The sequence below is a fragment of the Lepidochelys kempii genome, chromosome 7, assembly GCF_965140265.1.
Source record: "Lepidochelys kempii isolate rLepKem1 chromosome 7, rLepKem1.hap2, whole genome shotgun sequence".
In the NCBI taxonomy this organism is placed as follows: domain Eukaryota; kingdom Metazoa; phylum Chordata; order Testudines; family Cheloniidae; genus Lepidochelys; species Lepidochelys kempii.
Window position 1 is genome coordinate 49419433 of NC_133262.1, and position 22477 is coordinate 49441909.

The following is a 22477-nucleotide window of genomic DNA, read 5'->3' on the forward strand; positions in this document are numbered from 1 at the left end:
AGAGCTATGTTCATTTTGAGGAGGCCCTCAAAGCAAAGAGCTATGTTCATTCTGAGGAGGTAGGGCTGCATCTAGCTCTTTGTAAAAATGGCAGGTTGCGGGGGCAGCACCGGAGTGGCTGTTTGCCTCGCGGGCTTTGTGGTAGGCATTCCGCAGCTCCTTCACTTTAATCCTGCACTGCAGAGCATCCCAGTCATGGCCCCTTTCCATCATATCCCTTGATATCTGCCCAAAGGTATCATAATTCCTAGGGCTGGAGTGCAGCTGGGACTGGACAGCTTCCTCCCACCAAACACTGATGAGGTCCAGCACCTCGCCATTGCTCCATACTGGGGATCGCCTGGAGCGTAGAGGCATGGTCACCTGGAAAGATTCGCTGAGAGCACTCCACGCCTGGCTGAGCAAACAGGAAGGGGATTTTCAAAATTCCCAGAGAATTTAAAGGGCGGGTCTGACGGTTGGTCACTTGAGGGCAGGGCAGTAGAGTTCAAAGTGATGACCAGAGTGGCTAGAATAGGCATTGTGGGACACTTCTGGAGGCCGATCAGAGCGCATTAACAGACCAGGGTGTGCACACAGGCACCATGGCGCTCCAGTGGGGGCACATCAAACGTTATTCCACTCGCCGAGGTGGAGTACCAGGAGCGCTCTAGCCACAGAGTCAGAGCGCTCTACGTGCCTTGCCAGTGTGGATGCGTCGTGAGTTAGAGCGCACTGGGCTGCTTTAATGCGCTCTAACTCACAAGTGTAGCCATGCCCTAAGTAGCAGTTCAAGCCCCGCAGGTCTACTATGGGCTGCAGACCGCCCTTGTCTTTGGTGATTAAAAAGTATCAGGAATAGAGCCCCTTGTTCCTGGACTCCACAGGAACTACTTCCACCACACCCAGCTGTAGTAGACCCTCCACCTCCTGTCCGAGAAGATTCTCATGAGAGGGGTGTGACATTGCACCCCATAATGCTTTATGGAAATATGCTTACGAATGTAAATATGTCATGACTGGAATATGTTTTATGCTTCATATGCCTTGTAACATATCTCTGCAAAGGTTATGATCTACTGAATATATTCCTCCTATTTGTATGCATGTATCATTTTTGTATTCAAAGTTATTAATATTTGGCTATGTACTTGTTTAATTTTAAATAGCCTCAGTGAAGCAGTTGGTCAGCTTCCTGAGAAAAGACTATTCTCAGTAAGTGCCCAATCAAGAAACACTTAAGCCAACAATAAGAAAAGGAGGACTTGTGGCACCTGAGAGACTAACCAATTTATTTGAGCGTGAGCTTTCATGAGCTACATGCTCAAATAAATTGGTTAGTCTCTAAGGTGCCACAAGTACTCCTTTTCTTTTTGCGAATACAGACTAACACGGCTGTTACTCTGAAACCTGTCATTAAGCCAACAATGAACTTGGAGACACCAGTCCACATCTGAGCTTTCCCAGGCATGTGGCTTGGCTGGTAAGGAACTCAGTCATGCATGGACATGTGACTTGCCCATATGACTCCAAAAAGAAACTGGGACAAAGGACAGTAACTGCAGGGGGTGTGAGTGATTACGGGACCCAGACTAGAAGGAGGCTAGTCTGTAAAGGAGGCTTATTGGAACTTCTCTGAGGGTGAGATTTTAGCTGTATTCAGCTTCTTACTGTATTAGGTTTTATTTTATTTTTCTTGGTAATTCACTTTGTTCTGTATGTTATCACTTGGAACCACTTAAATCCTACTTTTTGTATTTAATAAAATCACTTTTTACTTATTAACCCAGAGTATGTATTAATGGCGGGGGGGACAGCTTTGCATATCTCTCCGTCAGTGTTACAGAAGGCAAACAATTTATGAGTTTACCCTGTATACGCTTTATACAGGGTAAAACAGATTTATTTGTGGTTTGGACCCCATTAGGAGTTGGGCATCTGAGTGTTAGAGACAGGAACACTTCTTACGCTGCTTTCGGTTAAGCCTGCAGCTTGTGGGATGTGGTTCAGACCTGGGTCTGTGTTTGTAGCTGGCAAGCATGTCTGGCACAACCAGGCAAGGTTCTGGGGTCCCAAGCTGGCAGGGAAGGCAGGGGCAGTCTAGGCACATCAGTTGGCAGCCCCAAGGGGGTTTCTGTGATCCAACTCGTTACAAGGAAGAGGGACGGGGAGGGTGTGCGTGAAGGGAGGGGGGTAGAAAGTAACTGAAAGGTGTAACTCTGTGCCACCATACTGAGGACCCATCGGTCCAATATTATAGACGCCCATGCAGGGAGGAAGGAAGAAAGGCCTGTGATGGGTTGGATCACAGAAAACCCCTTGGAAACTGCCAACTGATGTGCTGGGACTACCTCTAAGCCATTTTTCCTGCCAGCTTGGGACTCCAGAACCTTGCCTTGTTTGAGCCAAACACTCCTATTACAAACCCAGACCCAGGTCTGAACCACATCCCCCAACAGCTGCAGGCTTAACTGAAAACAGCTTAAGAAGTGTTCCTGTCTCTAACACTCAGATGCCCAGCTCCCAATGGGGTCCAAACCCCAAATAAATCCGTTTTACCCTGTATAAAGCGTATACAGGGTAAACTCATAAATTGTTTGCCTTCTGTAACACTGATGGAGAGATATGCAAAGCTGTCCCCCCCGCCATTAATACATACTCTGGGTTAATAAGTAAAAAGTGATTTTATTAACTATAAAAAGTAGGATTTAAGTGGTTCCAAGTAATAACAGACAGAACAAAGTAAATTACCAAACAAAATAAAATAAAACATGGAAGTCTATGCCTAATTCAGTAAGAAAGTGATTACAGATGAAATCTCACCCTCGGAGATGTTCTAGTAAGCTTCTTTTTCAGACTAGTCTCCTTCTAGTTTGGGTCCAGCAATCACTCACACCCCCGTGGTTATTGTTCTTTGTTCCAGTTTCTCAGGTATCCTTTTGGGGTGGAGACGCTATCTTTTAAGCCAGCTCAATACAAAATGGAGGAGTTTCCAGAGGCTTAAATAGACTTCCTCTTGCTGCAGGACAGTGACTCTGTGTCTGCAGAGCTGGCGAAAAAATCACGTGTGCAACATTCTGGAAGTATCACTGAGACTTAGGCCCATCTCTGCCACTCTAGTCCTGCGCCAGTCACCCAAAGGGCAGCACGAGCCCCAGGAGAGATGAGGAGTCATCGGCCGGAGAAGTCTTGGGAAGGTTCCAAAGTGAGGTTTGTTTTTAAAGCAGAGACTTTGGGGAAGGAGATAAGGAAACAGCACTGACAAATTTTCCATTTTATTTAAAAAAAAATTCTAGCAGCAAAACCAGTAACAATTTGAAAACAAAGAGAGACCATGACACAGAAAGAGAGAGGGTTGGGTTTTGTGGGATTCCACTTCATTCACTCAAGTTCCTTGTAGCGGGCAAACATGACTCTCCTGACAGCATCCCGGTATGTTTCATTGGACTGCCTTTTGCTGGGCTTCCCTTGGGTTCCTAAGCCAGCTCCCTTCTTCTGACCTTCTGCCTGAAAACAACACAGACAGCTTGTTTTCACAATTCTTTGTGTTCTCCTCATCAGCTCAGGCTGCCAGGGAGATTGCGTTGGCTTTATTTGACAGCTGTACTAATGACCTGGAAAAGGGGTTACATGGTACACTAACATGCCCAGAGAATACAGAATTGAGAGGAGTTGCTGATGCTGCCGTGGACATAGAAAGCCAGACAGCAAACAATCTAGGAAGACAGACTCCAAAGCATGGGCAGTCAGTGGGGAGGGAACAATCCAGGAAGCAGCGATGCTCAGAGCACCAGGATGGGTGGGAGCGGACAAGAGGCAGTGGCAGCATGTAATACAGCCAGTAATGGAGGCAGTCAGAACCAATTTGATTTGAGGAGGACACTGAGCAAAGGAAAAGAGGCTGAATCTCAGATCTCACAATCTTTCTCATTAGCCTGTCTGAACATCACAACTCTCAGTTGCTCTCCCATCACATGGGATTCCCACAGGCTCTCCTAGCTTGCTCTGAATTCTGACCTTGTGAACGATCAGTATCGTAGAGCCAGTGATTGTATTATGCAATACTGCCTGCCTAGAGCGACCCAACTAATTATTTCCCACAGCGTGGGAGTTGTGTTTACTTTTCAATGCTAGTTATTTGGATGCTATGGGTCTGATCAATTCAACCAAGGGATCCAAGTCTCCAGAGGCTGAATGAAGCACAAGGCCCTGTATTAACACGAAATGGGAGGAGAGGACCTTCCACCTTTGTGGCTTCTCCTTGAGAGCTTGACAGGATTGTCATGAGCGGAGGAATCTTGTTTGCAGGTCAGCCTCCCAGGGCTCATCTGAGCTGGCTTTTCTACAGTGCCAGGGGGCAGCTGCAGGGGTCTCCCAGCCAGGTCAGAGTGAGCACCTGGGGACATTTTCTGACCATGTTTGAACTGGAGAGGGAATGGTGTGTTTGCTGCCTGGGACAATGAGCGTTCAAGCACATGCGTTACATTCCAAGCCTCAAATGATCTGCTTTGAATTATACACTGGATCAGAACATGCAAAATTCACAATGCATGCTATGTTGGGGAGTTAAATACATCCTCCATTCAGGGGACAGAAAAAATACCATGTGACATACGTAACCAATACCACACATATTTCACATATAGCAGCCAGCTAGTCACGTGCTAGTCTCATAAGGCAAAACATTTCAAAGAAATCCCCACATTATTTCAAACAAATGCCATTTGAGACTGCTTGAACTGCAAGGGGTAAAATGCAATGACTACATTGTTCATTATGGCAAACTCCCTCCACTGTACTTGTCAACCACCACTGGCACGTGATTGGGCTCAATGCAAGTGAACCGGAGTGAAATTTCAGTGCCTGTGCTATACAGGAGGTCAGACCAAAGGATGTAATGGTCTCATCTGGCTTTGAACGGTACAAATCTACGAATAGGGGCTATTTCCCTCTTTCAGAAGCTGTGCACGATTCTGATCTCACCAGGCGGATCCCTACCCCCACATTTCTTTCAGATGGGAATGGGAAATGCTACCAAATTCAGGATTGTACCATCTGATTTTAAAAGGAAAGGAAGGTGTTTCACCTCTACTGGCGATGTCATGCCCTGCTGCTGGCGTCCCAGTCCTGAGCCTTCCTTCCAGCCCATAGCCTGCAACATGCGGCTTCCTTTGTTATTACTATCGATTCTTGCTTTACTCACAGGGTTATGGTCACTACAAAAAGAAAACAACTATAAGTATCCATACACATCGCTTTATTCTATTTTCCAACATGGTACCATGGATTTCAACACAGAATTGATTGCACCTTGGATAACATCAAGGGCTTTTTGCAAAGATGCTCCCATATTGCGTGCATGAAACATGCTGTTTGAGGCTTATTTTGGGTTCACTATGGTGCATTATGCATGCATAATTCAGGCACATTTTGGAAAATGTAGCTCCTGAAGTCCAGCTTCAAGGTGATCTGCAGGGGAGTGGGAGGGGAAATGGGTGCATATCCTTAACAATATATTCTTTAAGATACCCAAAGAAGGCCTGAAAAGTTTTACGTACACATGCGTATACATACAGGGTTTGGTTTTTATATATAAACTTTGGAAATATCAGGAATGGGAAGTCTGGCCCCTCCTTTCTTACTGGAGCTTTTCTTCTGAACACTGAGCTGGGAGGAATTGGGATCACACTCTCAGATTTGAGCTGAAGGGGTAAAGGTGTCCAATTTTTAACAAGGAGAGTTTTTCTTTCAACTGTTCTCACTGATCATTAGCAAGAACAAATACCTTTCAACAGTCTGAACAACAATCACTTCCCCTTTCAGTCAGGTTCCACTTTTTAGGTATCTATGCTTTCACGCACACAGTAAATTCTCCAGTCATCTAATCTCTTCCAGGAAGAACGGAGAAGACAAAGACCTGACTTTCTGATCCACAAAACACACAGGGAAAAGCCTCCTTCCAAACCTTCACATGTCAAAAAGAAACAGGGAGCACAAACCCATTTCTCCTCTTTGAAGGTCACTTTTAAGCCAGCCTAGCAAACCCAAGGGTTTTATTCTGCCTAGGGTGCCTTGGCACCTGCAGACACACCATGGCGCTGTGCCCCAAGCACAGGCAGTGCTCTCTTTGTTCAGCCACTCTGACCGAGAAGGAAAAATGCCAAGTGTGTCTGTCTCAGCCGGAGCAGATGAAAACATGGCCCTGCTCCTCCTCCTCCTCCTCCAGCCTGTTCTGCTCCCTTCTCTCTCTCTGTCATTCCAAACTACAGACAGGAAGACAAGGAGAGAACCAGTTGGAACAACATCCCCTGAGGAGCCTGGGAAGGGACACTCACCTGTCCCAGATACCTGGCTCCCAATTTCCTAGGAACAGGGTAGCCAGGCTCCTCTCTTCACCAGCAAGGATCTGGTCCCAGCTTTAAATCCCCCCCTCCCCTGCCAGCACATGTTGCTCATTTCAAAGGGCCCCACTGTACAATTGGCATCGAGGCCACTGAAAGGCCAGAAAATTCATGAAAGGCTAAAACTCCACGTTGCTTTACACAGAGAATGCAGCCAGCTGTCCAACCCTTCCCCCCCTCCTCCGGCTGCCCTGCTGGCCTCATCTCCTCCAACTACACACAATGTGACAGTCTGGCGCACCCAGCTGCTGACAGCACCAGCAGCTCTGAGGAGTCCCGGATGCCCTGAAGGAGGCGGAAGAGCAGCTGGTACCTCTCAGAGTCCCAGGCCTCCTTCAGTCGTTTTCTCTCTGGTGAGTCCAGGCGCTGGAATCTCTCTCTCCGGTCATTTCCCTTGTCTTTAATCTTCCCCTTTACAGTGAGCAGAAGAGAGTTAGCATTAGTAGAGAAGCTATGACTGAGTCACTGCCCTGCCTGCAGCTCCACGGGGAGCAGAAGTCTAGGTAATTGACATGCTCCCCATCACCGTAAGACCCAATTGCCTCCAAGTATTTGTAAAGCCACAAAAGAGTCATCTTCTCCGCCCTCCTTCCCTTCCAGCCTGCAGGGAGATGCCTGGTTAGTGATCAGGGCGATATGTTTGGGGAGTGAGGGAGACTGCAGAACACAGCTTTTCCTCAATAAGTCATTGCCCTTCGTTCTGAGGGCAGCCAGGCCCCAGCGCCGCTTTTGTGGCATGAGTTCCACAGTCTGGGTCTGGTCCTGTGGAAATTCGGTTTCCCACACTCACAAACATCCCTCTGTCGGGGAGGGAAAAAGGCTCTCAGGTAGCTGGGACCAACCCCAGGGAAGATTTTGTTTATTAGACAAGAGAGCTGGATTCTGGGGAGCAGGCACAAAGGGGGACCTGGTACACACTCACCAGTGGGTTAGAGTAGCACACTGCATGTGGCCCAACAAAGCTAATAGATGGGACTGTCCTTCTGGGATTCCCAGGGATCAGCTGGAACTGCCGCTCAGTGCACAGAGAACTATCAACATGCGGCACCTGGGGCCAGAACGCTGCCGGCAGCTCCTTCGCTAGCCCTTCCCTCAGTTCAACCTCCAGTCTGGCGCTTGGGGACCTGGGCCTCCTGCGCTAAACCACTCGGCAATCTGGGCACAATTTCAGAGCTGGGGGCCTGCTCAGAAGGGCCCCTCACTCAGCTGCAGAGATGCATGGGCAGAGATACTATGGGGCAGGGTGCGAGTCTAAGACCAGAACAGTATGGGCGATGGGCTGTATCGATCAATAATGCTGAGAAGGGGGCCCAGGACTGGAATAACGGGGCTGCGGGTCAGGACTGAGCTGCACTGGCAGAGCTCTGCATGCTCCTCCCAATTCAGACTGCTGGGTGACAGAGCTCTGCCATGGTTAAATCTTCTGGCCTGCCTTGCTGCACCTCCCTGGCTGCCACCTTACTGTGGCCAGCTCTTCTCGCTCTCTCTCAGCCTGCACGAATAGCCTCTGCACGGCCCGACTGTCCTGCGAGAAAATCAACAGCTGCTGCTCGTGAGTACAGATCACAGCTGGTCCTATGGCCTGGAATATTTGTCCTCTCAGCCGCCCCACCATCAGACCAGGCTAACCATGACATGTTCTAGCCATGTGGCTGGGTTGGTGGAGAGCCTCTCAGACTGGCATCCTTACGCACATGGAGCTTGGCTGGAAGCACTGATATATCATCAGCTGGGCAATGCAACCAAGGAATTGAGTCCAAGCCCCCTGGGATTAAACAGGCCTGCAAGCTTGGCCCATTGTCAGTCACCTGCACTGATACCCTGTGTACAGCTGGGCTCTACCAGCCTGGTTTGCATCCAAATCACATCTGTGGGCAGTCTGGAGTGTGGGGCAGGGGAGCCGGGGTGGGCTAGAGCTCTCTGGCAGGTTTGCAGCTGGACTCCAGCAGGGCCTAAGCAACCTCTGACATCACCATTAAACTATTCTAGAGGCACCTCTAGGGCTCCTGTCCTAACAGTGCAAAGGTGGAGCTGCAGCCCTGCAAATCCATGTCCCAAGGTTGATGGGGGCTCTGGAAACTGTCACATGCTTTGAACGGAGTAACTAACCAGCTGGGGTATAACAGAAGAGGCTGGAGTTGCCCACCACCTTGATCTCATCTCCTGACTCCAGGGGCAGGCATTTCTCACTCCAGTTTATCCTGGGAGTAACCCCATTCTAATGATTGAGATCAACGTAAGAGATCCCTGAGATAGAAGAGATACATTGGATCCAGCCCATTCCCTTTCCTGAGCAAGGCAGAGAGCCAAGCTAGCAGACACAGCCACTTACTGTCTGATACTCTAAGCCAGCAGCTGAAGAGCTGCTTTCTTGGCCTACTGACTGACTGCTGGATAAATAGAAGGCTTTTATAGCCCTGTGTCTGGCACCATTCCACGGGGCCTCCCTCACCATGTCACAACATTGCTCCCAGCAAGTCCAGCATCCAGCCCACTTGGGATCAGACCGGAGCTTAAGCTGTGGCTGACACTGGATGGGGAGGGAGGAATATGGACATCAGCCACCCCTCCAGCATTGCAGACACCAAACTCCTGCTGCTCCCCATGCTCCATAGGGTGTGTGCTGGCCCCTGCTTCACAGACTGGAATGCTCCAGCTCACATGAGCACAGGGGCAGCCTGCAGGGAGCCCTGTAAGGCACACAGTGCTGGTGAAACAAGAACCACTTTACATCCAGGTGGGCTGATGGAAATCAAAGCAATTGAAATCAGTGATTTCAAGCCTTGATGTAACCCATCAATTTTAATCATGTTTTGCATCTGTACTTCAGTTATTGCCCTAAAGAGAGGCTGATTCTCATTGGTCGGAAACCACTAAAACATGTTGATTTGCAGGTAAACAGCTTTTTCACTAAATGTGATGCTACTTTTCGCTAACCAGGAAGATACCCAATATTTACATGCCTTTATTTAAGCCACTCGACAGCTGCACTAATTTTGCATACAAGTTAGGGTACCCTGAACATCCCACCAGCTCCAGTTGGAACCTCCTCTTTTTGCAAGGACAGCACCACACCAAGGCCATGCCCAGAGCCATTTGAGAGGAACAGCAGACTCAGGCTGTCGTCTGGCCGACATACTCATCTCTAAGGTCATACTTTGTACCAAGGGCCACAGCATAAGACTCCCCAGACTGCACATGGTTTCCAGGCTGAAATCTGAATGCTTACAACATGTGCATGGTGGCGGCAAGTGAACACTGGGGGTTGGCTGTGGGTTAGCGCAGGATCCTGCTTCGGCAGGGTGACAGATGTCGAGTGCTGAGCTAAAGCCTCCCCACCTCCACATGCACACACCTCTCGCTCTCTCCTCTCCAGATATGCCAGCTCTTGCTCGGATCGTTTGATCTTCCTGTGAATCTCCAGGTTTTGCTGGAAGGAGGAAAGCAGAAGTCTCTGTCAGTGGAGAAAGCAAACAGCTGGAATCATGGATTGAATCTAGATGATTTGATCTTTGATTTTGTGCCCAAACAAACTTAACCTGTGACCTCCTGCCTGAACTGCATATATTAGGCCATAACCTCCCACGCCGCTCAGCATTGCTGCTTTCATTTAATATCTATGCACTGGTTTCTGCCCTTGGACAGTCAGATGTCTTTCCTTTCTCTTCCCAGCAAAGCTGTAGAGCATAGAATCACCGTCAATGCTTCATAGCCTTTTGTGTTCAGAGAGCATGTGAATCTGTACTTACTGAAGTGAGCTGGCTGAAGCTGTGCAGAACGCAGGCAGGTACTGTCCTCGCTTCTGTCTCTGCAACTCTGCCTGCATCCCCCTCTGTGGCCCACCCCACACCCTGAACTGTGTCGCTGTGTGTAGAAAATAATGTCTAAAGATTCAGGTAGTAAGTGCTAGTTTGTATGGAGCACTCTCAGAAGTACCCAGCCAGGAATCCACATCACCCAACAGCAGGCTCTCTTCATCCACCCCATCAGAGAACTAGCTGGTAGCACATCCCAGGACAGGTATGCTCAGCCTTATCCCTTTAGCGCCCCATCTTGCTGAGGCAGGTTAGCCAATAACCACCCTACAGCACTGATGACTTTCTATACCTCATCTTCACACTATGTCCCAGGTGTAAAGGCACACAGCTCTCCTTAGGAACCCATGGGAGAGAATGCTCCTGTTAGCCTGCTGGGTTCTGCAGCCCATAATACCTCACTTCAGCTAGTTACAGAGCATCCATACATGTTGTCCACACACAAAGGCTCTGAACAGAGAGGCATTGCGGGCTACTGAGACAGCATCCGATCAGTTCCACCCACCCAACTCCTTCCCCTTCCCTCACAAATCACAGGCTAAGTCAATTGCAGCCCCGAAGAGTGGGACTAGCTGGGGCCCCCATAGGCCCTCCAGTACCTTGTGCAAGTTGGAGAGTTGCTGATGCTTGATCAGCACTTCCTTATTGGGGAACTGCCTCCTGCACAGTAAACAGGCCAGCTTATTCCAGTCGGTCAGCTTGTCCTCATCAAAGTCAGGCTTCCTGGGCTGCTCCTCCCGCTGCCTTGGCAGATGGGGAGGCTGTGGCGGCTGCGATTGCACCTCCTCTTCCTCCTCCTCCTCGTTGTCGCTGTCTCCTCCATACTCACCCAGGAGCCCTATCAGAGGGTTCACCACCTTGGGCTGCAGACAGAGCAGCAGAGGATAATGCCACTTTGCAACCCCAAGTCTGTTCCGCCCTGCCAGGCCCTGCTGCCTCATGTGATATCCCCACCTCAGTCTCTGCCTGAGGAGAAGGGGGTGGCATTTCAGCAGCATGGGCACCACATTGAAGGAAGCTAGCAGCTAAGTAGTCAAATGTCCCCTGTATTCCCAAGATGGGGTGCCTGGCCATTAGCTACCCAGCCATATATTTAAGCACAGGGGATTGCCTCTCCAAGTCAGGAGGGACTAGGGATGGGGTGTGCAGCAGGATGGCTCTTTCCTGTATGCCAGTTGCAGTGTCACTCTCCCTGGATTTCCCAAACCCTTAAAAAGAGGCCACGAATCTTGAGCAAAACAAGTTCTGAGTTAAACAAAACCAAAAAAACCCCTCTGCAGTTCTCTGAATGTTCCTTTCTCTGGCTGATGAGCACCAGAAGCAGAAGTCATCCTAAAGCCAGGGTGTAAATCAAGGGGGAGCTAAAGAGATGCCAGATGCAGAGACAGCAGCCTCCAACCCCACTCCATCAGAAGTCTGCATAAAGCTAAGCAAACAGCATGGGGAGGTGGGGAGCGGAGGAGAAGGGGGCCAAAGCTTTGGGATCTTTGTGCAAATGGAGGGACCCCCGGCTGCATTCCTCTGCACTCCATACCCTGAAGCAACGGGGTTTGTGCCAGGAAAGCTCAATAGAGGATCAGGTCAAGATTCTATCTAGTTTAATTTTTCACCACTAACAAGCCAAACAGCAACACATGCTACGGGGTGTCTTACCGGGGCGGAGCTCTCTTCCTTCTTCGCTATGGGAGGCAATGGTTTTTTAAAGATGTCTTCCGCAGGGGGCTTCTCCTCTACAAATTCATTCTGAAACATCCAAGATCAGGAGATAAACCAACAGTGTCCCGGAGAGCAAAGTGAGAGTCTCCAAAGAGCGGCTGGGAACTCACTTAGCGAGCATCCCTGACAGTCAGTCAGTCAGTCAGTGGAAGGACGGAAGGGTTTCTCTGAGGTGGATCACGGCTGCCAGCTGGTTCCATATTGCAGCTCCCCTCTGGGCACAGAGGTTAACAACTGTTCGTATTGCAATAGCACTTGGGGGCCACAGTCCAGATTCGGGGCCCCACTGTTCTAGGTGCTGTACAGAACAGTAAAAAAGGATGCCTGCCCCTGTCAAGGTTCCTTCCCCACTCTGAACTTTAGGGTACAGATTTGGGGTCCTGCATGAAAACCTCCTAAGCTTACTTTTACCAGCTTAGGTTAAAACTTCCCCAAGGTACAAACTATTTTACCCTTTGCCCTTTGACTTTCACTGCCACCACCAAACGTCTAACACCGGTATTATTATTATTAGGAACGAGTTCATTTGGAAACGTCTTTCCCCCCAAAACTTACCCCCTTTTTTCTGGGGAAGTTTTAACCTAAGCTGGTAAAAGTAAGGTTAGGAGGTTTTCATGCAGGTCCTCACATCTGTACCCTAAAGTTCAGAGTGGGGAAGGAACCTTGACATGGTGGCAGAGCGGTGGGATTAACTTGAAATCATTTTGAGATCAATTTGAGATTTTCTGAACCAGAAGCACAGATTTTAAAAGGGAATTTTTTTTTCCTTTGGGCTGCTGGAAAGCAGGTTTCCAACTGAAAGCAGTTAGAGTTTTTTTCTCTGCTTTGGGGCCAGAACAGAGACAAAAGGGAATTGTCTTTTGTGAGCTGGAGTTTTCTCTACCTAAAGGCAGGGTAGTTAACCTCCTACAGGGAAATTCACCAGTCTTCACAGACCTGAAGAAGATTTTTTTTTTTACCTAAGAGCAACCAGAGGGGTTTTCTGCCTATTTGCCTGGAGACAAAGGTGTTAGGGTTTGTTTTGTTTGGTTTTTTTTGGTTGTTGCTGTTGGTTTGGTTTTTTTTAGGATTTTTCCGTAGGCTGACAATCACTATCAGAGAATATAGGTATCATATTACAGCACAGCAAAATTTGTTTTCTTTCCAACTCTCGGGTATAAAGTTAGTTAAAAACAGAGAGGTTAGGATGACAGACTCCACAGTTCAACAAAAGCTGGAATTAGCCAGATTTGAGGCTGAGGAAAAACAAAAGGAACATGAAAGACAGGCAGAACTCAGACAGAACAGGAATGGAGTCTTAGAACTTAGTAAGTAATCTAGCTAGATATGCGTTAGATTCTGTTTGTTTAAATGGCTGAGAAAATAAGCTGTGCTAAATGGAATGGATATTCCTGCCTTTGTGTCTTTTTGTAACTTAAGGTTTTGCCTAGAGGGAGTCTCTATGTTTTGAATCTAATTACCCTGTAAGGTATTTACCACCCTGATTTTACAGAAGTGATTCTTTTTACTTTTTCTTCTATTAAAATTCTTCTTTTAAGAAACTGAATGCTTTTTCATTGTTCTTAAGATCCAAGGGTTTGGGTCTGTGGTCACCTATGCAAATTGGTGAGGATTTTTATCAAACCTTCCCCAGGAAGGGGGGTGCAAGGTTTTGGTGAGGATTTTGGGGGGAAAGACGTTTCCAAATGTGCTCTTTCCTAATAAAATAAAACCAGTTAGACGTTTGGTGGTGGCAGCGAAAGTTCAAGGGCAAAAGATAAAATAGTTTGAACCTTGGGGAAGTTTTAACCTAAGCTGGTAAAAGTAAGCTTAGGAGGTTTTCATGCAGGTCCCCACATCTGTACCCTAGAGTTCAGAGTGGGGAAGGAACCCTGACAGCCCCAAAGAGCTTACGATCTAAGCTCTGCCTGAACCGGCTGAAGAGTTTGTCCCCTCCTCCCTCCAGCCCAGGACTGCTGCCTGGCTCTCCTGTCCATTTGTGGTTTGGGGATATGGGCTGGTTGCTCAGGGCATGCAATTGGGCGCGACACAGAGATACATTTGCTGGCATGTTGTCTTTATGTACCATGGGGGTTTTGGTGGCAGTTCTGTTACGATGCCCAGGTGCCTTTGGCATTAGGGGCCTATGGGTTACAAAAGATTCCTAGACTCCAGGGCCTGCAGGGACCATTGTGCTCATCTAGTCTGACCTCCTGGAGAACACAGGCCGGAGAACGCCCCACAATCGTTCTTGGAGCAGAGCTTTTAGAGAAACAACCAGTCTTGAGTTAAAAATGGTCAGGGATGGAGAATCTACCACGGCCCTGGGTAAACTGTCCCAATGGCAAATGACTCTCCCCGTTAAAACACGTACGCCTTATTTCCAGTCTGAATTTGTCTAGCTTCAACTTCCCACCCTATAGCTGCGATCTAGCCATAAAGAACGGGAGGGTGGTCGTGACTCTCAGGTGGAGAATCCACACTCTGCAGTGACTCTTCTGCTCTTTCACTGCCCCTGCTCTCCCTCCTAGACCTTCAGGAGAGCCCCTCTTAGCTCCTTCTTCACAGCTCAGCTGCCGGGCCTTAGACACTGGACCATTCTGATCACAGAGACGATTTACCTTCGCTGAAGTACTTCTGCCTCTCTCCTTTCTGTCCCTGCTAGATGTCTCCTTCCTTTCGCTTGTCCTTTCATGGCTCCCATGCCTCCTTCCCCGGCCGTTCGTAGGGGATGACACTGCTTCTTGGCCCACTGTGACTTGTTTCTGAAATGGAGTGTGTGCAAGAAAGTTAGCGAAAAGCAAATGCCTGGATCCCAGCATTAGACTGATGAGATGGAGACAGCAAAGGAAAGAGATTGCAAGGGCAAAGGAACTGAAGGAGAATGAGACAGTGGGAGTGGTACTGTGGACTTGGCTGGAACGGGGGTGGGGAGTCAATGGCACAGTAACCCTGACCACAGCCACAGGATGCTGATGGCTACTGTCCGTGGGGAAACAGCCCTCCATGCGGTTGAGAAGACCTGCTCTGGATAGTGCTTTCCCAGCAGGGCTGTAGCTAGCACTCTAGGCTCTATGGACACAACAATGGCTCAGCCGTACAGCCAGAAGACGGAGCGAGCAAGAAGACCAGAGATAAAGCTTGGTTTTCACTGTCCATCACATAATGGTGGCAGTCATAGAATCATAGAATATCAGGGTTGGAAGGGACCCCAGAAGGTCATCTAGTCCAACCCCCTGCTCAAAGCAGGACCAATTCCCAGTCATGTGCTTTCAGTCTCTGGTGAGGTCCAGCAAGGGCACTCTGCCCATGGAATGTCTGATGAACAAAGCAGGGACACAGACCTCTGAGGTGGGACTCTAGGGGACAGGGAAGAGCATAGGCTGGAGTGAAGCACCCTTTAGAGCAGTGATACTCCGACTGAGGCTCAGGAGTCGCAAGTGGCTCTTTAACATGTCTCCTGAGATTCTTTGCAGCACGTGATATTAAAACACTGTGTGATTTCATTATTAACCAGTCTAAGTTATTAACCAATCAGGATGCTTTTACTATGTTATTAACCAATTGTAGTTAATAAAATAATACTTTGCCAGTCATTTTGCTGTAAGAATTAGACAGATTAGAAAGATTGGATTAAAAACTAAATATTTTCCTTGTCATACTGTTTAAGTATGACTATATAATACTATAGTAAATGAAACAATGAATTCACACGACTGTGGTCCTTTTGGGTAATGTCGATCACTAATTCAGCTCCTGAACCCCTGAGGTCTGAGTATCGCTGCTTTAGTGAGTTAACTGAACCAACGTGAATCCAATCAGTTCCAAATCTCTCCTCCCACCAAGTCAGTGCTGTGGACTCTCCTGGGAAGGCAGAGCTTCTTGAACTTTCAGGGGCACTAAGCAGGGGACAGGACGTGGAAATAAAGCCCAATCTGTATTCCCATATCCCAGACCTCCTTCAACTGCACCATCTGACTCCACAGGGGAAAGCGGCACCAACGCTGTGAAATGTGCTTCTTAGAGGAGAGTTCACACAACCTGCTATAAAACCAGCTAGGTGTATACTCCCCTGCCCACCCACTCACCTGTGTCTTGGGGTCGTAGTATAACCCAGCTATAGGGTCATAGTAGTTCCCAGTGTCAGGATCATAGATGAAAGTGGACACATCTGACGGAGCTAAATGGGAAGAGAGAAGAGCCAACATCAGATTCGCTCTAGGAGAAACTTTTACAAAAATACAGGTGTGCGCAAATATTGAGCTGGTGGAAGGACGACCAGCCCCGGAGATGGAAGCCCTCTCTCCACAGAGCACATACAGTGCAAGCTTCCCCACACTGCTCTGCCAATATCTTTCACTCCTCTAAGGCCGAGAAGATGAATTCGTTTTCATGACCCATCCAGCTCCGACTTTGGTGGTGCCAGTTAATGCAATGCAGGCACATGCCCACTGGCACCTGGACTGAGACCACCAGCTGATTTCATTTAAAGGGACACAGACAAGTTGAAATCTGGTCAGTTTCAAAAGAATGACTTAAAAGTGGTTTGAGAACCTGTCCTTGCCCCTACTTGACAGGTGTGTGCCTCTACAACGAAAGCCGCTCAGAAACAGGAGGGGAAACACTGATCCTACGGGGCGCCCATGAAACGGGCTGCACACAAAGTGCTGTCAAAGGTCTCAGGCAGGCACATCAAGGAATATGAAGAATTTTTTTTCTCTCTAATCACCATCAGTAACAGTGATCTGAGATGTCACAAGTAAGGACAGTCAATGCCACACAGAAGTGCAATTTTTTACATGCTATTTGTACAACCCTCCCATACAATTCCTGTAACTAAAAGAGATCGGGGGAAATATTTCTCTATTTTTTACACTGGATGATTGACTGTGTATAGTCAGTTTTGCTACTTTCCTTGTACAATCAGTTGGTTTCCCCCGTCTGTGTGGGTCTTCTACACACCGCAAGGGGGAGAGAAAAACCATAACAAAACAGGACAATGTGATCGTAAACCCAACAAAACTGGTAGGGGAACTGAGAGGCGAGAGTAGGACCAGAGCCCACTTTCAGCTCTTAAAAAGTTGATTGATTTCAAGTTGACAGTGCTCCTTTAAGCACCTATAAAGAAGAAGAGAATCCACTGTAAAAGCAAGGTAGAGCTTAGCCTTACACTGCGCTCGGCTGTGTCTCTGCGATTCGGCACCTCTCCTGTCCCTCATGCCCCTTTTGCCCTGGAACAAGAGAACTGTTTAGACACAGGTCACAAAAGGAGACTATCTGGCAAGCACTCCTCTCTCACATGGGCTCCAAGAATGCAGGGTGACATGCCTTCAGCCACTTCAAATGGAGGAAGAGCCGGCATCGCTTTTCCTCTAATAAGGGGAGAGATGTACTCTCCCAAGGCCTGATCCAAAGCCCACTGAAGTCAAGAGAAAGACCCATTTACTTCGGTAGGTTTTGAAAAGGACCCCAGTTCAACATACACAGTGATCTCCAACCTGTGCTGTACACAGAGAACATTCCACATCCCATCTTCCCCATGCCATACAGAAGAGATCCTGCCCCCACCTTGGATTGTCTGTAGCTGTTTTTTTAAAAGGCTCTTACGGGTAAGTACTTTTCTGAAGTTATGGCAGATAATGAGACAAGTATTGATTAATAGACATAAGCCAAGAGAGACTGATTAACTCTGTGAAGGCATTTCAGAGTACAGGCAACAACAAGTTCAGCAAACTTTGTCCTTGGACAGGAAATTGGCTAAGCAGAACAATACAAAAGCTACTGAATTTCTGTTGTGTGAACTGTAGACTAGTAAAGAAGACAGTTGCATTAGTTAGACTAGATGATCACAACGGTTCCTTCCAGTCATGGACTCTACAAGGAAAAAGTTAACATGATTACAATCCTTCTGGGAGGTGGTTTCTCGCAGGATGCTCAGTTCACCTTACACAGGAGGTACTTTGAAATAAACCCCCAAACCACTTACATTTATAGCACGTTTGCTTACAGCTTACAAATCACTTTATACATCTCTGATGATCCAACACACCTGTTTGCACCAATCCATTAGCTTACTGTTCTGTACCTGTCCTTATGTCACTTCTGGACACTACATTTGAAACCAGTTGCCTGTGAAGGTACTTGTCCACCAACGTAGAATGAATGTATTTTGTCTTTGACAGGCTTTTTCTTTGCTAATGTCAAAAGCTACGTTTAGCTTTGTGGAGTATTGTAGGATATATATATCTATCTTGACAAGAGTGAGCCAAGTGGACAGAATTGTGGTAAAGCCATAATATAATATGGTATGCCCTATGCTCAATAAGTGTGAACTGGCTAATACAAGCCAGACTATTCGATCCCTTCAAGTGTCTTCCCTGAACCCTCTACCCTAGGTACTGAAGGTCTGACCACGGTGTTATAGACTGAACGGTGCATGTTGCAATGCCTAGGAGTTTGGAGCAGAGCAGAGCAAAATGTAAGTTTCACCCTTGGCTTAGTGTTCTGCCTTCAACCCGGGGAGTTTTTGGCCATTCAAAGGAAGCAGTCTGGCAAAGGAAAGCCCAGTCCCCCTGCTGGGCACCAGCAGCCCAATCTCCCCTTCAGCGTGAGTGCCATCATAGCCAACAGCACAGATGACGACAACCACAACTAGCCCCTTTTGCTAGCTACAGGTAAGTCACTCCAAGATGCAGCATTGGTGCAGACCTACCGGGTTGTAGTAGAGTTTGTTGGCCTGCTCCCCGTAGTCATTTCTAGTGAGAGAGAAACAGAATTTTCTAATTAAAACTAGGTTAGCTTCATTTTAACCTCAGCATCTTCGAGAAGACCAGCAGGGCCACAAAGAGAAGAGGAAAGTCCTCTCAACCCACATGCCAGAGGTCATATTATAGCCACCATGGATCTGCGGGGCCGCTCCTCTGTCAGATGTGAGGGGTCATTCCAACTCCAGGAAAGTTGTTGACTCAGCAAAGTCTCTGGGTACAAGCAATGTATTGAACTGGATAACCTTGCCCCCGATGCGCTCGGAAATGCCGAAGCCCCATCTCCTAACCCCCAGGAAATGGGAATTGGTCAGTGGATACCAACTTTAAAGGCCACTTGACTAGGACAGTGGTTCTCAACCAGGGGTATGCCTTCACATAGGTCTTCCAGGAGTTACATCAACTCATCTAGATATTTGCCCAGTTTTCAACAGGCTACAGAAAAAGCACTAGCGAAGTACAAACTAAAATTTCATATAAATGACTTATTTATGCTGCTCTATATACTATACACTGAAATGTAAATACAATATTTATACTCCAATTGATTAATTTTATTTGCATATGATAAAAATGAGAAAGTAAGCAATTTTTCAGTAATAGCGTGCTGTCACACGTTTTCATGCCTGATTTTGTAAGCAAGTATTTTTAAGTGAGGTGAAACTTGGGGTCTGAAAGACAATCCAGCCTCCTGAAAGGGGAACAGTAGTCTGGAAAGGCTGAGAACCACTGAACTAGGACTCTTGCCATTTGTTTTTCAGACACCCAAGTCACCTTGTCAAACTTGGATGACTATAAAGTTCCCCTCTTAAACTTCTGGGAAGGTATCTAATTACCTATCCAGGCACCTGTGAGCTATTTGGGTGCTTAACCTTTAGGCATTCAAGTATGATAACGTGGCCTCAACTGGAAAGACTAAGGCACCACAGCCCGTCGTACACTGGATAGCGTTGCCTCTCACCTTCTCTTTCCTGTGGCTAGGTTCACAATTACGGTGTGCCCATCAATGCAGATTGGGGGATCCAGGTTTTGCAGAACCTTCACCAACTGCACCGCTTCCTGGGGAAAGAAGAGACAAGCTTGCATTCTTCAGAAGGAAACAGAAGCCCACTTCCAAAATCCAGCCATAACGGAATGAACTCTGAGGTTGTTCGGGGTGAGATGTTTGAGGCTGAACCCTGGTGAGAATACAAGTCACCCACCACACAGTGTAACAGGTTCCAGAGCTGACTGGATATAAACCAGGTCTTATAGTTTGATTACTGAATTCAGTAAATCCATATCCACTAGGGTCTCTGAGCTGCTAGGGAGAGTTTTGCTGGGCTGGAGGACTCGACCCAGACCCTCCAGGGAGGGAGCCCTCTGAAGGATGGTTTGAGCTGTGCAGGTAGCAGCAGGTTGGAGTACCGCCCTGGGACGATAAACATTACAAGAGCTCCGTCTCTTTTAAACATGTTTCAAAGACTCTTCAGATGTGAGAAAGGGGGAAGTGCATATTTGGGCTCCCTGCCCATCCTTCGGCCCCTTCACCAGCCAGGGAGTGAACTTGCCTGGATCTTGCTTTCCCTGAGGGCTGCTGTTGCCACTAGCCTCTGTGCAAGGCAAGGCCAATAAGGAGGGAGTATTGAAATGGTTCAGCCTGATACAAAGGCAGATCCCTGCAGCTGGTTGGTATGTGAAAGTTTGCATCTCCTAGAGCAGAGGTGGGAAAACTACGGCCCGTGGGAGCATCCTGCCCTTGAGCTCCCAGCTGGGGAGGCTAGCCCCCAGCCCCTCCCCCGCAGCCTCAGCTTGCCATGCGGCCAGGGCTCTGGGTGGCGCAGCTGTGAGCTCCTGCCGGGCAGCATGGTGGCGTGGCTGGCTCCAGCCGGGCAGCGTGGCTGCCAGTCCTGGTGCTCTGAGCAGCATGGTAAGGGGACGGGGGGTTGGATGAGGGGCAGGCGGTCCCAGGGCCAGTCAGGGAACAGGGGATGGTTGGATAAGCGTGGGAGTCCCGGAGGGCCTGTCAGGGGGCAGGAGTGTGGATGGGGTTGGGACAGTCAGGGGACAGGGAGCAGGGCGGGTTGGATAGGGGGTGGGATCCCAGGGGGCAGTTAGGGGTGGGGGTCCCTGGAGGGGGCAGTCAGGGGACAAGGAGCAAGGGGGGTTGGATGGGTCAGGAGTTCTGAGGGGGGAATTCAGGGGGCGGGAAGTGGGAGGGGGCCAGACTGTTTGGGGAGGCACAGCCTTCCCTCCATACAGTCTCAGAACCCCGATGTGACCCTCAGGCCAAAAAGTTTGCCCACCCCTCTCCTAGAGCAACTGATGCAAGAAATTCACGCAGCTTAACGGTATCTATGATGGACTAAAGCTCAGACGGTTTGTACTGGAGAGCAAAAGGAAAGATGAAGAGTCGTCAGCCATTCCCCACACCTAGGACTAGGGACTCGGCTAGACAGACCAAAGCGGAACTAGGAAAGGCTGAAATTGGCCTGAGACTGTTGCTTCTACTAGCAAGACAAGCCTTTCCAAGGTAACTGTAGCGTGAACCTGGATGTCTATGATAGGACTATGTTTTCTCTTGCTCTTTCTCTGCACAGACCTTGGGGAAGGGTCAGGGCCACTTACAGCATGCGAGTCCAGTTCCACAAAGCCATAGTTGTCACTTCTCTGGCTAGCCCTTTTCTTAATGATGCTCACGCTGGAGGTGGAGAGACGAACAAATGGTGCCAGCAGCCCCACGATCACTTCCGGAGGGGTGAAGCGAGGAATACGCTTCAGCATAATTGCTGCAGCAGCCCAGGCAGGGGGAGGGAGAGAAGAGAAGACAAAGAACATTGCATGAAGCCAGCCTCTTACCACCACAGTGACAGCAAAATGAAAATAAACTTGTCTGAATGACTCTGATACAGCTGCTTACACAGACAGGCTGCTCACTTCCTCCCCCAGGTATAGCTTTACGTGGACGAAGACCCAGTCTCCTCTCATTGTCTGTGCCCCTGCTATCTCCGGGCCCTGTAGAAATCTGGGTCTGCCCCTCCTGATTTTGGAATCACGCACAAATGCAATCACTGCTGAATTCATGCCAGTGAGCCCCTGGCAAAGACAGACAAGAAGCAGCCAGGGCAGAAGGAGTTGAGGTCTGAGCTGGTCACTGGACCCCCTAGAGGAGACCTGAGCCAGGCTATGATTAGCAGGAAGCCTCCCTATTTGAGGACACAGAAGGGTCCCTGGGAGGGAAAGGAGGGTGGGTGCAGAAGGGGAAGAGCAGAAAGCAAGGCAGGCCCTGACCTGCTAGGCTTTTCCCAGGCCCTGTGAGCAATGAACCATCCCAGCTGGCTGCCTCCAATCTCCCACCTCCTCCCTGAACAAACCGGGCTTCCAGGGCAATTGGACTCGCTCTCTGTGCTCCTCAGAGCAGAGGGGGAGAGAGGAACAGGGCGCCAGAGCCACTCCAGCAGCACAGACTTCCTTGGGGCAGCAGATCTGGAGCACAGCACAGGGGCGGGGCTGAGACCATGAAATTAATGGTATGGGGGTAGGGGCAGCTTGCCCTGAATTAATTTCATCGAGGGCAGTTTGGCCAGGGACCACTCTCTTTCCCCAAATCCTCTCTGAGAAATCCAAGCAGGGCCTCCCTCCCCAAATCCACCAGTACCTGAGCAAGCCAGGCAGAGACACCCCACTCCCCATCAACTACCCCACCCTGCAACAGATCATGAAGCTTACTGAATTCACACTGAGGAAGCATCCCTCAGACAGGTGGCATAGGGAAAAGCCATTGCACTCTGTCAGCGACGGCCCAACCCCCAGCCAAACCCGGGTGCTCTGCACTTTGGCCCTT

At 48.7% G+C, this 22477-nt stretch overlaps 2 protein-coding genes across 4 annotated transcripts in view; one reads left to right on the forward strand and one right to left on the reverse strand.

Moving 5' to 3' along the window:
- Positions 1 to 22477, forward strand: part of MON1A (MON1 homolog A, secretory trafficking associated) — a 413585-nt gene that overhangs the window by 223025 nt on the left and 168083 nt on the right. The window lies entirely within an intron of this gene.
- RBM6 (RNA binding motif protein 6) overlaps positions 3239 to 22477 on the reverse strand; it is a 144181-nt gene continuing 124942 nt past the window's right edge. Inside the window, exons 11-22 of one of the 3 annotated variants that reach the window (XM_073352606.1) lie at positions 21262 to 21422; positions 19616 to 19713; positions 18603 to 18645; positions 17061 to 17121; positions 15979 to 16070; positions 14512 to 14655; positions 11849 to 11938; positions 10795 to 11058; positions 9736 to 9810; positions 6622 to 6791; positions 5066 to 5195; positions 3239 to 3486 (exon numbers count right to left, since the gene is read on the reverse strand). In XM_073352606.1, the coding sequence (XP_073208707.1) occupies positions 3361 to 3486; positions 5066 to 5195; positions 6622 to 6791; positions 9736 to 9810; positions 10795 to 11058; positions 11849 to 11938; positions 14512 to 14655; positions 15979 to 16070; positions 17061 to 17121; positions 18603 to 18645; positions 19616 to 19713; positions 21262 to 21422 (1454 nt within the window). In that variant the 3' untranslated portion in view covers positions 3239 to 3360. The other 2 variants (XM_073352605.1, XM_073352607.1) reach the window with 2 other exon arrangements.